Source organism: Camellia sinensis, chromosome 4 (genome assembly GCF_055761805.1).
Source record: "Camellia sinensis isolate YWXY chromosome 4, ASM5576180v1, whole genome shotgun sequence".
Lineage (NCBI taxonomy): Eukaryota > Viridiplantae > Streptophyta > Magnoliopsida > Ericales > Theaceae > Camellia > Camellia sinensis.
Window position 1 is genome coordinate 146,856,196 of NC_138964.1, and position 17,128 is coordinate 146,873,323.

Below are 17,128 nucleotides of genomic sequence, written 5' to 3' on the forward strand. Positions count from 1 at the left end.
AAAAAATAAAAGCTAATCAAGAAAGTAGATATAGAGACATACCTTAACACATATAGCGGAGATATAAAGGCATGGAGAGAGAAGACAATTGAGATGGTTTCTTTCCTTACAATGGTTACTCTTTTTATTAGGCAATAATTAAAATAAACACAACAAAACCACAATAACCAAGCCAATTATCAACAATACAAAAAATAATTATTATAAACTCAAGGATACATCAACAGCTCTACAACAATCTCCAAAATCCCAAACTGCAAGTTAGTTTCACAATAGATCTAAAACAATATATATACACAATGCTGATAATAAATGTATAAATAAATAAATAAATTAGAAACGCACAGGGCAAACACATTATGTGGAACCACAACTCATAACCAAAGCACAAAATTTCAATTAAATGGAACTCAATAAGTTAGATCGTTACCTCCATAGCGCAGTGGGTTCTACAGTAGGTTGAGTCCAAAAGAGGAATAGTTGACCCTCATATCTAACTGAGGGGAGAAAGTGAGTGTTTTGCTAGAAGAAAATCTGACCTGTTGAAATCTGAAATTTAAGAAAATTTGAAATTGACTGTTGTAATAGGTTGAAATCTGAAAATGAAGAAAATCTGAAATTGAAGAAAATCTGAAAATCTGACCTATTGAAATCAGTCTCATCTGTTGTAACAGGTTGACTTGGTCGAAAACGACTCGCAAAGCCCACCATTTGATCGATGACACTCACTCGACTTTGAACGATTTATTGAAGTGGTCAAGGTTGCAATGGGCAAAACCAAGAATGAATAGGGAGTTGGGGTTGGGGTTGGGTATCTTGCATATGATGGACTCCAATGGAGGGAGAGCGGGAAAAGAAACAGAAAACCAGAGTGTATTTGACTGTGAGAGAGAGAGAGAGAGAGAGAGCGACATCAAACCTGAATTGTTTGAAATTTGAAATCTGAAAAGGCAGAGCCTGAGAGAAAAAAATAATAATAGAAGGGAAGTGTGATCTCAGCCCTTGAAATATATGTGAAGAAGTGTTATCTCAGCCTTTAATTTGTATGCCATCTAGGACAAATGTCCCATCAACACCCTTGTTTTGTTTATATAAATATATTATATTGTTTTTTGTTTTTTGTTTTTTGTTTTTGTTTTTTTTTAAAGTTTTTTTATTTAATTTTTTCCTAAATATTTTTCATTTTAGTACTTTTTAAAATAAGTTTGGAGTTATTCTCTCTATCATTATTTTAGTAGATCAATTTATTTTTATATTTTTCCGATTGAAGTGCTCGAATCAAGAACAAGTCAATACCTGTTTTTTAATCAGTTCTAAATCTCAATTTTGATCATTTAATTCTATACATTAATTTTTTTTAACTAATCTAAAATAAATTGTGGTTACATGTGGGGAAAGATTATGGTACACACCCCTCAAAGGTGTATACCCATATATACCTTATAATTAAATAATAAAATGATATAATTTCATACTTTCTGAGTCATAATTATAAATAATAATAAAAAAGTCATAACTAAATACCATATAAGGCATAACTAAAGATCTCATGAGTTATAATTAAACTATTGTTATAACTAAAGAAGAAAATTTATCATAAATAAAGAAGAACATAACATAATTAGGAATGTATATGGTAGTATATCTTTCAAGAGGTGTGTATAATAGAATTTCCCTTACATATAAATTATGTGTGTGGGATTTACTTATTTGATCTTTTTTCCCCTTATTTTCATCATTAGTATTTTTTTTAATAAACAAAATTAAGCTTATATATTCTACTCAACCAGACAAACAAAAAAATTTAAAAATTTAAAAATTAAAAAAATTAAGAAAAGAAAAAAATAAACAAAAAATAGTAGATTTTTTTGGCTTATTATTATTTTTTTTATTATAAAAACTTGTTAGATTCATCTACACAAAACGAATCGGAAAATTTTTTAAAAAATTAGCATAATTTTTAAAAAAATAATGAAAAAAAAGAGATTATTTAATAGTGCAAAAAAAAATTAAACAATTAAAAAAGTTAGGATCTTAGAATTTAAGACCAATAATTTATCGAGAAATAGATATGTGGAGTGGAGATTGAATTAATGAAATGAAAAATATTTGGGACTCCCACAAAAGAGGACCCCTATGACCTTTACTGATGTATTGACCATTGATGTGTTTAAATTTTTTTAGGGAGTTGTGTTTAACAATAACATGAATGGTTCAGATCATTTTAGAGGTTGTAGGATTGTGTTATGTGGGGGTCTTTATCATTACTGTTAATGAAATATAGGGTCTACATATAAAATAAATCTAAGTCATTATTGTGAAATTTTAAATAATTTATGAGTTTTTATGTTTGAATCCGTAACATTACGGTTTACAAAGGAAATAGGGTTACTACTGTGCTAAAAGTACAACAGTGATTGTTGTGCATCAATTTAAGGTATATTATGAGCTTATTTTTATAATCCGAACCGTTCATTTTGTAAGATTTGTTGAGTACTTCATTCTTATAAAAAATCATATTAATTGAATATCAATAATTATATGATCGATAATCAAAAAAATAAACAATAAGTTTTTCTTTTGAGAAATAAGATAAAAAATATGCAATTCGATCATATAGATATTAATATCTGATTAATATGATTTTTGGTAGGCGTGAAGTACTCAACAAATCCTACAAAATGAACGGTTTGAATAATAAAAATAAAACCATAATATGCCTCAAATTAAGGTACAATAGTCACTGCTGTGCCATTTCTGTTTAAAAATGCTTTTAAAAAAAAGTCACGTGAAACGCACGTGACCTATAAAATCAGTGTAGAACTTTCAAGGTTCCCCCTGAAGACACAGCACTCGCCCTTCGCTTTTCCCTCAAGCAAGCAATTCGAAAGATCCCGAAACACAGCTAAGCACCATTCGATCGGTCCTGCGTTAGGCTCTTTCTCTCGCTCAGAGTCATGCACTCTCCCGTACTTGTTCTCAGTAAGTACTCATTTCCTATCTCAACTGATCACCTTTTCCTTTGATTTTCTTTAGCTTAATATAATAGTGTTATGTTAGGGCATTTAAGGCTTTGATAGTTTGCAATGTTGTTGGGGCTTCAATTTTCTATTTTGTTGTTGAGGTTAGGTCAAGACACTCATTGTATGTATATATATATATATAGGGAGAGAGAGATATAGGCATACAATAATGAGGAAGCCTAATAGGTATCAGCAACACCGGGAACATTTATTGGGAGCGTTTGAATTGAAACACACATGTATGGCCTTGTATGGGTTCTTTGTTGGGATGGAGATTAGGGGTATAATTTGGAATGAGAATATATAGAAGAATTTGTTGAATCTTGTTAGTGGAAAATGAATTTTGTATGCGGTGATTTTAATTATTTATAATTGAGATTTAGGATTGCGTTCAATTGGGTTTTATGTATACATGCAACACACCACCCTTCTTCCCTGAAGTAAAATTATGGACTTGAAAGATGGGAAGATGTGTATATGGAATGTCAAAAGGCCTTTTGACAAAAGCTTGTACCTAAGGGAGATCACTGGATTTATTAGTACTGAGTCATTGGCGATGTCATTTTCTAATAGTTTAACATGGACTTATTTGATGACCAATAACCGAGATGTAGAAATAGAAATAATTTACTAAACGTAGGGGACTAAGTAGGAGCAAGATGGATTCACCGAAGAAGATCCTTTTCCTTCCAATGAAAAAAAGAATGCCTTTTCGAGTTCAATATTAGAATGCATTGTACATCGCCTGAAGTTGCCCCATCTATGTTGGTTATAAGGTTTTAGTTTCCTTCTCAACACTTAGATTTTAAGGAGAAGTGTGGACTGAGTTTTTCAATTTGGTATCAGAGCTTGGTTGGGTCGGTGATTGGTATGCATTTTGTGTAGCTATTGTATGTTGTGGAACAAGAGGGTAATGTGTCCCACATTATCTGGAGTTGCCCAATCTGTGTTGGTTATAAGATTCCAGTTTCCTTCTCAACACCTGGATTTTAAGGAGAAGTAAGGACTGGATTTTTCAATTTGGTATCAAAGCTTGCTTGGGTCTGTGACTAGTGTGCCATTTGTTTGGCTATTGTATGTTGTGGTCCAGGAGGGTAATGTGTCCCATATCGTCTGGAGTTGTCCCCATTTGTGCGGGTTATAAGGCTCCAGTTTCCCTCTTCTTAACACCTGGGTTTTAGGGATAAGTGTGGGCTAGGCTTTCAATTCTTAGTTGATGACCGGAAGGGGAGACAAAAGTATAAAATGGCTCTTTACCCTGGAGGCTTTTTGGCATTTCATCTTTCTCGATTCTAGCGTGGAAGCTCTATGATTTTTCCTTTGAGTTTGAGTTTTTATTTGATAGAAGAATGGTAACAAAAAGAAGAGCGTCAACTCCTAACTCTAATGCCCCTAGGAATAAATTTGCACAAGGTCAAGGAGAAAAAGCTCCTTTTAGTGTTTTTTTTTGGGAACTTTTAACTTTCCATTTCCTTAATGTAATCTAGTCAATGTTTCCAACAAACTCTAATACCCTAATGATTTACATTTTCGAGTGCATGTTTTGAAACATGGTACACTTTCTGTTCTAAAAAAAAAAAAAAAAAAAAAAAAAAAAAAAATTGGATATCTAATTGTTAACACAAAATTGCTCTAAAAGTACCTTAATTTTTAATAGAGTAATATATACAATTTTACCCCAATTGTACCACATTTTAGAGCAGTGGCATACTACTTTCTTGTTTCCATTTCGGTGCATTATTGTTTCCATTCTCATTCCATGCACTGAAATGATCTAGGTAACATAGAGTTTTATACTTATTATTGAGAAGCAGTGTCCTTTTATCCGTGTAGCACATAACAGTTTGATATATGGTTAGTTGTCATTAGCACCCCATAGGGTGGTTGAAAATATTGTTGATATTGATGTTGTTGAAGTACAATGGATTGGCTTTGTCTTGATCATCTTATGTTAATGAGTATGAGTTCCTTTCATTTGGAATGTTTGTCAAATAAATAAATAAAAACAGAATTGAGACAAGTTTTTTTTGTTTTGTTACTACAGCGACCTGAACTTTTTGGAGGTAAATGATACGGACATGATTAATTTCATGGAAGGTCAACATTGTATAGGAACCTCTTGGAGCATTAGAGGTTCCATTATGATTTCATATGGTGGTTCAGTATTGGTGTTTGTTGTTTATATAAAGAAGCATTAAGTTCATTGGTCTGAGTATTTATTTTCTTAAAAAAAAATAAATAAATAAATAAAAGAAAAAGGAAAAAAGATACATAAACTTTATTGGAATGAAATATAATAAGGCAAGATGCCCTAAAGAAGAAAGACACTATAATCTCTCCTCCAACCCAACCACCCAAAACACACACACAAAAGAGGACAATAAAATTTCATTAACGTCGGTGTGATTTGATTCCTTTCCATTGTTTAAATGAAAAAAATTTCATTATTTGAATTCATATCCTTTGGAATCATCTTGTATTTTCATTATTTTTCATTAACTTTTTCCCTGTGCATACCTCTTGCAATATTATGAAATTTTGGTGGTTGGATCTTATGCAAACTCATCACACAAATGCACCCATCATGTAGAGAAGGCTCCCAAATTGTTAGCTGATGTTAGTGTAGTTACCAATTTATTTAGGCTTTATGAATGTGTTATATCTAATTGTTATATATGGATTGGAATGTGCAGAGGATAATTTGAATCGTGAATCTGGAAGCAGAGTGCAACATGCCAATATACAGGCTTCGAAGGTGAAATTCAGCTCCACTGAGTTTTGGATGGGATAAAGCCAAAGCGTGTTTATTTGATTTGAAGTGTCTGTTGGTTTTTGAGAGATCATGTTGGTCTTGGTCTTAGTGAATTCCAACCAGAAAATCTATGATAATCCTCATATATTTATTCTCATCACTTCTTGTCAAGAAAAGATCTCTCTCTAAAAAATGTTGATGGAAATTTAGTCTGATTTCATCTTCTTTAGTGCAAATTTCTCCTCATAGTATCAATGCGTGTCCATCTATGATGTCTTCATTTTTTGTTTTGTTTTTTTGTCTGGATATCCTGTGCGGTAACTAGTACAGAACCCTGTGGGTAGTACTTTTCTAAGTTTGAAATTATGGATTTATTTATTTCATGAATAACTGATTCCCTTAGCTGTTGTCATTATTTTCCTAGTCTTAAGAATGGATTATTAGTTGTGTGAATGTGTGTTGTTTTAAACTCTGATTATTTGTGTCATTGCCTAGTCTGGGGTTTACTAGTTGAACGGTACTGCTTCATCAATTGACAGTTTGTATTTATTTATTGCTTTGCAGGCTGTGGCTGACATAGTTCGCACTACCTTGGGTCCACGATCTATGTTGAAGATGTTACTTGACGCAGCGGGAGGTACTTCACTTTCTGTTATGTGCTAAAATTAGATGTTTTCACTGGTCTCAAAAGCAAATCTTTGATTTGTTCTCTTTAAATGAAATTTTATGATGAGAGAGAGAGAGAGAGAGAGAGAGAGATTAACTCAACAAATCCTTTCTCCAGCCATTTGGGTTCGGTTCCATTCATCCTGTTTTTTCTCATTATAAAAAGGTTTTGCCATGTTGCTTTGTAAGTCCATAACTTCAACTGAACCACATGGTACCATGTCTTTCTGTCAAATTGACTGAAAATGTAGATGTAAGAAATAATGTATAGAGAAAGAGAGAGAATAAATTGTATGTATTATTATTGATTGATATATTGATTACAAGATTGATTTATTACAATTCCTATACAATCTATATATAGAAGAAAATGTGGTAGTAGGTGTACTGGAGGTGATAGTGGGTTAGGTGAAGTGGAGTGTGTGGTGAAGTGGAGGTAGGTGAAGTGGAGTGTGTAGTGGAGTAGGTGAAGATAAAGATGGGAAATTCTAACAGCCCCCCGCAAACTCAAGGAGGAGAGAAACTAACCAACTTGAGTTTGGAGAGAGTAACAAAATAAGAAAATACATAAAAATAAAAAAAGGATAGGAGACACTGTATGGTCGTGTCAGACCGTTGGTGAAGACACTGAATGGTGGTGTCATAACGTTGTAGAGGACACTGTATGGGGGTGTCATAACGTTGTAGAGGACACTGGATGGGGGTGTCATAACGTTGTAGAGGACACGGTATGGTGGTGTCATAATGGTGTAGAGGACACTGGATGGCGGTGTCAGACCGCTGTAGAAGACAGTTTATGGGGTCATGTCGGACCGTTGTAGAAGACAGTTTATGGGGTCATGTCGGACCGTTGTAGAAAAACAGTTTATGGGGTCATGTCGGACCGTTTGTAGAAGACAGTTTATGGGGTCATGTCGGACCGTTGTAGAAGACAGTTTATGGGGTCATGTCGGACCGTTGTAGAAGACAATGTTGGGACAGTTTACGGAGTCTTGCTGGACCCTTAAAGGAGCTAACCGGAATCAATGTCGGGACAGTTTACAGAGTCTTGTCGGACCCTTGTAGAAACTAACCGGAATCTATGTCGGGACAGTTTACAGAGTCTTGTCGGACCCTTGTAGAAACTAACCGGAATCTATGTCGGGACAGTTTACAGAGTCTTGTCGGACCCATAAAAAAAATCGCATCCTCAAAAGGTGTGCCCAATTTTGTCAAAAGGCGTGCCATCAAAAGGCGTGCCCAATTCATCAAAAGGTGTGCCAGACATGATGGCGAGGCACGTGGGCGCCTTGGCTTGCGCGCCCGTTTTGTCGTCTGGTGGCAAGAGGCGCGCGATGCGCGTGGCTGCCTCGGCTATTTAACCAAGACGGAGGCTGAGGCAGAGGCAGACAAAAAACTTCTGAAAATCCTCTGAAACAAACTCTTCCTTTGCTGAGAAACTCTGTAATACTCTGTAACCAACCCGTCTCTGAAACACTCAGCAACATGGCCTCCTCTTCCCGTGGTCTGCTCACGCTCTTTCCAGAACTGAACGAGTCCACAAGAGAAATAACTGGTGCGATGGCCAGTGAACCTCAACCAAACACCTCTGGTTTTGCTCCATTGAACTTTCCGATGCGGTCGGTGGAGCAAAAAATGGCGGTGCAAACTGATATTGAGGCCAATCAGTATACTCTGAAGTCATGTGTGGAAACCATGACTGCGGTTACAAATTTGTCGAACCGGCTGCAGAGTAGGACAAATGAGGTGCAGCAGTTAAACGCCCAACTGGCTCTGCTCCAACGCATGTATAAGGATGCGCGAGCAGAGATAAGTGTGCTAAAGGCGGAAAACAAGGAGCTGAAGCGGAAGGCCAGTTTTATGTTCCGATTTGGAGGGCCGCCATATGCTGCAGTGGAGGAGCAGGGAGTAGTGATCATGCCCAGTGGAGTGGGAAACACGGAGGCAACACCGGCAAGGGCCGCCCAAGACGGTGGCAAGAAGAAAAGACCGGCGGAATAGGCGAGAAGAAAAATCCCACTGTTCCGATTTGTGTTGGTTGTGTTTTGTTTTGTTTTGTGTTTTTTTATTTTTATTTTTATTTTTTTTTTTTTTATGGTGTAAAATGCTGATCGGGGTTGATCCCCGGCATGAAGAAATGACAAGTTTGTAAAATGTTATTTTTTATTTTATTTTATTTTTTTTGTTTTGGGAGTGTTTTGTTGAAAAAAATAAAAAATAAAATGAAAGAAAACAAGGGAGAAAGAAAATAGATAAAAAATATTTATAGATGGATTATATGAAAAACATCAGTGCGATTGTTTCAAAAATAAAGTGGGGTATTTAAAAAAGAGGAAAAGTGACTTGGAAAAAATAAATAAAAATAAGTGATTTTTGAAATCAAATGGAGGAGAGAGAGGGACAAACCCATGTGATAAAGTGGAGAGAGAGTCGGTGAGTGGAGTGCAAAAGGTGAAGGAGAAATGATGGATTGAAAATGGTTTGGGTCAAAAGTGGACACTGTTAGTGGGGAACATGAGTGCATTGATTATTTGATATAATAATAATAATAATAAAAATAAAAAGTTAGAACAGTTGGAGAGAATGAGTGGAGTATGGTAAGGGTTTCATCCAAAGCCAAAATTCCTGCAGCGAATCACTTCGCAAATCCTAGCATGAGCTTTTTCTCTTTCCAGGCTTATTCATGAATTTCCTGGTGATTTCAAGAGCCTCTGGTGGCATTGTGGCAGAGAACACCCCAACCTGGATTTTGGGTGGCAGCAACTGAGAACACCCCAACCTGGATTTTGGGTGGCAGCAACTGGAAAATATCATAGATCTGATTTTTAAAAACCTCGTGACAGCATTTCATCAGCTTCATCCAAGACAAACATTTTGATGTAAACAGGGCGAAGTGATTGTCTCCGCAACATGTCAAACACACGACCAGGAGTACCAACAACAACATGAACCCCACTGGAGAGAATGCGCTGATCTTCGCGCACACTAGTCCCTCCAACACAAGCATGAACCTTCACACTTTGCTGGGCAAGTTCAAGAGTGGGTGGAAGAACCAAAGCTTGGCACTCAACCAAGCTATAATCTAGCTGCTGCAGAATTCCAGAGCAGAATGTTGCAGTGTTTCCAGTTCCAGACTGTCTCGTCATATGAGGTGAAGAATTCTTCTCCATCAGCCTCACACATGACTACAGTTGCACAAATCTTTGTTGATTTTATCAGCGGAATAGGTTGAGGTCCGGCGGGCGGCTAAGGTGAGGTTGCCGCCCGCCGGGGAAGCGAAAATACTAGGTTTTAAACCAGCTCTGATACCATGTAAGAAATAATGTATAGAGAAAGAGAGAGAATAAATTGTATGTATTATTATTGATTGATATATTGATTACAAGATTGATTTATTACAATTCCTATACAATCTATATATAGAAGAAAATGTGGTAGTAGGTGTACTGGAGGTGATAGTGGGTTAGGTGAAGTGGAGTGTGTGGTGAAGTGGAGGTAGGTGAAGTGGAGTGTGTAGTGGAGTAGGTGAAGATAAAGATGGGAAATTCTAACAGTAGAAATGACAGAGAAGTGTCCCTTAGGCCCTCAAATGGAAAACCTGGATACAGCGAACACCATTGTTTTGTTATCCTAGCTAAAAAGGTTTCAATTTTTTAAACGTCTTATGATTTCTCTTCTTCCAAGTACGCCTGTTTCTTCAAACCTTGAGTGCCACTTTCTCCAAATGAAGTGTAAAAGGCTTTTTATATCTTATAGAACCCTAATCTTAGCAAATTCACCTCCGGCAGGCTCACAAACTAACCACAATTTCAATTGTATGCAATCTCAGTCAAAGTTTTCTAAGTTTGTAAATTGTAATCCATAAATAGTATGTGTTCATTGGTATGTAAATATGTTTAATTTATAGGTGATAAGATTTGCTTTATTTCTTCACTTAGTTTTGACTTATTGTCTTGTATCTTATTTGTTATGAATTTGTTTTTGTTTTTAGGAATTGTAGTTACTAATGATGGGAATGCCATTTTGCGAGAGTTAGATGTTGCTCATCCAGCTGCTAAGGTATGGTGTACGCATATTAATCCTTGTTAATGAAAATTTGATTTTTTCATAGTATGAAAAGGTCCTTTATCTAAAGAAATTTGGTGTTGGAATGACATGGCACAAACCGTAGTAAAAAAAAAAAAAAAAAGAAAGAAAGAAGAATGCTTTAAAAAGTGAAAAAAGAATAGAAGTAAGAAAATTTTAAGTGATAAAATAGGGTAATAATTTAGTGACTTTAGTGATAATGGAAGGAAAAATAGGGGAGGAGTGAAGATAAAAAATCAAGAGATACCAAAAACTAAACAATTTTGTTATCTAGGTTTGGTTTTTAATAAGGATGAAGATGTTGAAAATTATGTAACCCATAGAATCAAATTATGTTGGTGCAAGTGGAGGTATGCTTTTGACATATTATGCGATCGATGGATACAAACAAAATTGAAATGAAAATTTTATAGAACGGCACTGGACAAAATATTGGGCAACTAAAAATGCTATATTAATAAAATGGGTGTGGTTGAGATGATGGTGGTGAGACGAATATTTGGTTAAACCAAGGAAGGTAGAATTAAAAATGAACATTTGTTAAATGGTAGGAGTACCATCAATTGAAGTGATGATAAGTTGAGAAAGAACAAATTAAGATGATTTGGTTATGTACAACGAGGAAAAGTGTAATATAATCTTTGTAAATGGAAATGCTAGGAGGAAGAAAAAACCCAAATTGACACGAGTTGTTGTACTAAAGAAGGATAGTGATGTATTAAATTTAATTGAGCATATAGTCCTTGACAGGACGGAATGGTGGAAAAGGACTCATGTAGCTGATCTCAATTGATTGGGACATAATTTGGTTTTGGATTGGTTTTGTTCATTGCTTGTTGGCCCAAAGCTCTTTTGTTTGTCTGACTGTTGCCTTTTTGTACAACCATGCCAGTCCATGATTGAATTGAGTCGCACACAAGATGAAGAAGTAGGTGATGGGACGACTTCAGTCATTGTTCTTGGTATGCCACTTTCTAGAACTTGTTAACTAGTGTTCTTCTTTTGAAAAAACTCTGTTAATCAGTATTCTTCTTCCTACATTTTTTTTGTGGGAGTTGGCTGCTGTTATAAGGCAATTGAAAACTCTGACGTCTTGTTATTTTATATAAGTGATCTTATCCTTCCATTCATGGCTGATTGTCGAATTGAAAATTTGTTCAAGCTGGTGAGATGCTTCATGTTGCTGAAGCTTTCATTGACAAGAACTATCATCCTACAGTAATTTGTCGAGGTATTGTAGCATTGATCTGAATGGCATTTTTGTTTGACTGGGGAAATAGGTTTTCTTTTATTTTCTTGATGACTGCAAAATTAATGTCATTTTGCAGCTTATAATAAAGCTCTTGAGGATGCTATTTCAGTGCTTGACAAGATTGCTATGCCTATTGATGTGAATGATCGTAAGCTCCGACAGTATTTTAAGCTTTTCTTATTTGATGTTCTAGTGACCCTAATGCATTTTTCCATGGCTTATTTTGTTATATCTTCTTCCGTCTATACTATTTTTAAATGACATTGACTCCAATTTTTACTTGGTTTGTTAGAGATGATAAGATCTAATGCTGAAATGTTGCTTTGCTTCTGAGTTCACTTATAATGGGGATGATAGACTCGTGGGATTCTGAAAGCCTGATAGTATTACTTTTCTGCTGAGAATAATTTGAAAAAAGAGGACTGTTTATCTTTCCTTGTATGAAAATATCAGAAAACATTTGGAATTTTTGGAAAATCAAAAAGAAAATATCAGTGTTGACTACAAAGTACAAGCACTCAACTTCCATTCCATCATAGTTGAAGAAATTGTATATTGTCATTATTTGATCTCATAAATTGATAAGTTTCTGTTGAAATGATGCCAACTTCATTTGGTAGGTGTCACAATGTTGGGGTTGGTGAAGAGTTGCATAGGCACAAAGTTTACCAGTCGATTTGGGGATCTAATTGCTGTAAGTATTTTATCAATCAGCTACAAGTCTGTTTGGCTTAAATTCTGTTTGTTAGAATATTTAAAACATAAATTTCTTTTTGATTGGCAGTTCCTAGTAAGAATATACACACACACACACACACACATATATATATGTGAATGTATAATGGAATCTGTCTTGTGTAATCATGTTTGGGATTTATGTGGCTGAAAATATATGGCTGTGTTTGGTGCAGTTTTGAAAACTTAATTCCACCCCTCCATTTGCATGCATTGTTTGGATGGAGTTTTGAAATTGTGATTCCACCACACATTTCAAAACATATTTCTTTTTCCTGTTTCTCTACTCTCTCCCTTTTGTGTTCTCCATTCTGAAAAGCAGAGGATTTTTGAATTTTGGGTCTACCTAGTCATCCTCCCGGACGTCTCACCGGACGTCCGGCCAATTGACTGGAACAGTGTTTTTTTTTGGCACCTGTTATTTTTATATTTTAAATAAAAAATATTTTGAGATTTTTTTTTTTAATTTTTTATGAGTTTTGAATAGAATTTTGGGTTGTGTCTTTGGTTATGAGTTATAAATTTTTGAATTAAATATCATATGTCATATCACTCAATTCAAAACTCATAACCAAACAAATTTTCCACACTCAAATCATAATTCCAAAACTTACAAACTCAAAATACAACTCTATTCTCAAATCATAATTCTAAAGCTCTACCAAACGCAACCTATGACTTTTTGTCCTGTTCTCCGGTGTTCAGTTTTTTTAGATGATTTGGTGTCTAGCCGCAACATGCATTTTATCTCTAATTGATTTTTGTCTCTGTTCAACTCTTAGGATTTGGCACTTGATGCAACCACAACAGTTGGTGTTGACCTTGGTCAAGGACTTCGTGAAGTTGACATTAAGAAGTATATAAAGGTCGAGAAAATCCCTGGTGGTCAGTTGGAGGATTCCAAGGTTCTTAAAGGTATTATGTTTAACAAAGATGTTGTTGCACCTGGCAAAATGAGAAGAAAAATTATCAACCCACGTATCATTTTACTTGATTGCCCTCTTGAGTATAAGAAAGGGGAGAATCAAACAAATGCAGAGTTGGTCAGAGAAGAAGACTGGGCAGTCCTCCTGAAAATGGAGGAAGAATACATTGAGAATATTTCCATGCAAATACTGAAGTTCAAACCCGACTTGGTCATAACTGAAAAAGGGCTTAGTGACCTGGCTTGCCATTACTTTAGTAAAGCTGGAGTGAGTGCAATAAGGAGATTGAGGAAAACAGACAACAACAGAATTGCTAAAGCATGTGGCGCAGTCATTGTTAACAGACCAGATGAACTTCAAGAATCAGATGTTGGAACTGGGGCTGGACTTTTCGAGGTTAAGAAGATCGGAGATGAGTTCTTTTCATTCATTGTTGAGTGCAAAGACCCTAAAGCATGCACAGTTCTTTTACGAGGTGCTAGCAAGGATCTTTTGAATGAAGTTGAAAGAAATTTGCAGGTATCATGTTGTTTCAATACTTGACATTTTTTTTGACATTGGGAATTTGGGGTTCTATAGCATCTTATTTTTCGCAGGACGCTATGTCTGTAGCGAGGAACATCATAAAGCATCCAAAGCTTCTTCCCGGCGGTGGTGCTGCAGAGTTAACTGTATCGGCTACTCTGAAGCAGAAGAGTCAATCTATTGAAGGCATTGAGAAGGTAGATTTTTCTTAGATTTGCATGATCAATTTTGATTGCCCTTTAGTCATTCTAGGTATATAAATTGGATTAATATAAATTTTTTTTGAAGATATTTAGCATTGGTATATATGGTCTAGATTCTTCATTTGATTTTCTGATTTCCAAGGTTCTGTCTTTTTGAAACAGTGGCCTTATGAAGCTGCTGCAATAGCTTTTGAAGCTATACCACGGACTTTGGCACAGAATTGTGGGGTTAATGTGATTAGGAATATGACTGCACTGCAGGGAAAGGCAAGACATCTGCCAACTGATTTTCTTTTATCGTATACTAGGAAGAACTCTATATTTTTAATTCCAAAATTAAAATTTAGATGATTTGTTTTGTTTATGGTGCATATACATCTTTGATTTACTTGAATAATATATGTATATATTTTTAATAATCTTCCATAGCACGCCAATGGAGAAAATGCATGGATTGGAATAGATGGTAATACTGGTGAAATTTCGGACATGAAAGAGCGTAAGGTACATCATTTTGCTTTCTGTTTTTCTCCTATTTACTTTCTGACACTCAGTAGCAACTTGTGTATATGTTGTTAAGTCAGACAGTGTGTACCATATATAAATGTGCTTAAATGCTTGTATATTACAGATTTGGGATGCTTATAATGTGAAAGCACAAACCTTCAAGACAGCCATTGAGGCTGCTTCCATGCTGCTTAGAATTGATGATATTGTTAGTGGAATCAAGAAGAAGCAGGCTCCAGGGGCAGGTCAAGCCCCGTCAAAACCTACAATCGAACAAGAAGGAGATGCCGACAATGAGCAAATGATCCCGGAGTGAAAATATGAGAGCTAACTAAACCAGAGGCATGTAAGTTGTATTCAAAAGAGCTGATGGCGTTTGAAGAAACTGTTCTTTCTATAGGGTTCAATTTCTCTTTTCAGCTGATAGTTTTATGAAATCGTTGTGATTTCACTAAGCTGATTTTGTTACCTTACCTCTTTTTGTTGATGTTTTTGTTTTTGTTTTTTAAAAGCTGTTATATGATCAGTTACAAATCTCTGCAAGTTTTGATGTTCATACTGGCTTGCTTTAGTGATTTCCTTGTGCTATTTTCTTTTGGTGGTTTGGCATCTGTACTGATTAGTGAAATAGCGATTGCAGTTTGAAATTTATAACCTCTAAAGTTTTGCTGTTGTAGTGCAGCTAGCCTAGAGGAGTTGTAAAATTTATTTATTTATTTTTCCCTCCTCTCCCCTTCCCTTACGCTGTGTTTGGTTGGGGGATTTGGGAAAGGAAATGAAAAGGGAAATGGAAATGAAAGGAAAAGGAGAAAGAATTAATAGAATTCCAAATCCCAACTATGTTTGGTTGTGTTGGTTATAAAATAGAATTGATGTGTCTCCTATTTTTTTATTTATTTCTCACCCCCTTTCTTTTCTCATATATTTTTTATTATAACCAAATATAAATAGGATTACATTTCTCATTCCTTTTCCAAATCCCACCCCAAAAACCCCAACCAAACACAGCATTAGGATTTGGATCTTTTACCATTCACGAGGGGTGTGTCTAAAGCCATTGTAACTATAGAAATTAGCTGCAGAAATGTGAATGGAAGTATACATTTCTCTAGGGTTAGAGAAAAATTAGAAATATCCAATTTAACCCCCCCACAAAGTAATAATATTGGAAATATTAGAGTTCTTGCAGTATAGGGTTTTTTGCTTTTTGTTTGGTTCACCAATTTTTTATACACTAGGGGTCTCATTCTTCTCTAGGGGTCTCATTAGAAAACTAGTGTTAAACGGTTTCTAGGTAATCAATTTACACACAAATGTGTGTAGTTGGAGTCTCCAAAATCTATATAAGAACAATATATTGAATGTTACATTATGAGTTGATCTGAGTGAGTATTGTTAGAGTATCCTGTCATTAAGAACTTTCTGAGAGTGTAGTTTTGTGCGACGACGGTGTGCTGAGGGTGCGTTAGTAAGATTTTATACTTTTTCTTTTCATTATAGTCTTTATAAACTTCCATTAGATATTATAACTGAACCTAATTGAAAATTAATCGTTGAAGGTTTATCCTGTAAGCATACTCTATGACACGTTTTATTCATGAACCTAGATAGGATTAGGTGAGAAATGTTATTCCTGTATTGAGTAGGGCATCTTAGTCCTTTTGTTACAAGACTTTAGGAGCAACTGATGCAGTTCATGCATTCAGTGCTTGTGCATAAATCATTTGGTACACACTTGAAAACAATTAAAGAGTGCATGTATAAGATACTTAATTATAAAAAAACTCAAGGGTTAAAAGACTGAAGTTGAGAAAACATTGATTTAATTTAACCAAAGATATTTAACTGTTGTAATGACAATGTTCATATATCCAAGAACAAGAATTTTTGAAAAAATAAATCGCTTTTTCTTTTCAATATTAGTTTCAAATGAATGGATATGAATCTATCTCATTTTGTATATTTTTTGTCTATATATATATATATATATATGAGTGCTTTTGGAAAGATGGTTAAAAGTTGAGCTCTTAATCAAGCTTTTTGACTTTTTTAAAAAGTGATTTGAAAAGTTGGTAAAAAGTTGTTTTTGTCTTTTTTTGTTAATATTTTTTTATGATGTCACACCACAATAAAATGACTAAATTACCTCTATCCAATTTAAGAAATTTACATTTTTTATTTTTGAGCATCAACAAAATTTCATTGAAAAAAATAAATAAAAGAGGACAAGAAGTCTACAAGAATGACTTTTAGATCTTCTCAACTGACTTTTATGTTGAAAAAGTCAATCTAACTTTTTTTGCACAAGCTGCGTTTGCAGCTTTTAACGCAGCTTTTAATCGAAGTTCCTAAATGGGCACATAATGCATTTTAATAGTATTGTGAGATGTTCCTAAATCTTCGTCGGCTAGGTTTCTCTCCAGTTAGATCCAGTTAAAGAGAAGCACTTGTAC

At 34.9% G+C, this 17,128-nt stretch overlaps 1 protein-coding gene across 1 annotated transcript; it reads left to right on the forward strand.

The window, feature by feature from the left end:
- Window positions 1-2,806: 2,806 nt before the first annotated feature.
- Window positions 2,807-15,263, forward strand: LOC114321916 (T-complex protein 1 subunit gamma). Its single transcript, XM_028269150.2, has 13 exons — window positions 2,807-2,982; window positions 5,717-5,778; window positions 6,340-6,412; window positions 10,433-10,500; window positions 11,420-11,489; window positions 11,690-11,758; window positions 11,856-11,927; window positions 12,400-12,473; window positions 13,297-13,959; window positions 14,037-14,162; window positions 14,331-14,435; window positions 14,598-14,672; window positions 14,800-15,263. The coding sequence occupies exons 1-13, from the start codon at window positions 2,958-2,960 to the stop codon at window positions 14,989-14,991; spliced, it is 1,674 nt and encodes a 557-aa protein (XP_028124951.1). The 5' UTR covers window positions 2,807-2,957; the 3' UTR covers window positions 14,992-15,263.
- Window positions 15,264-17,128: the final 1,865 nt, after the last annotated feature.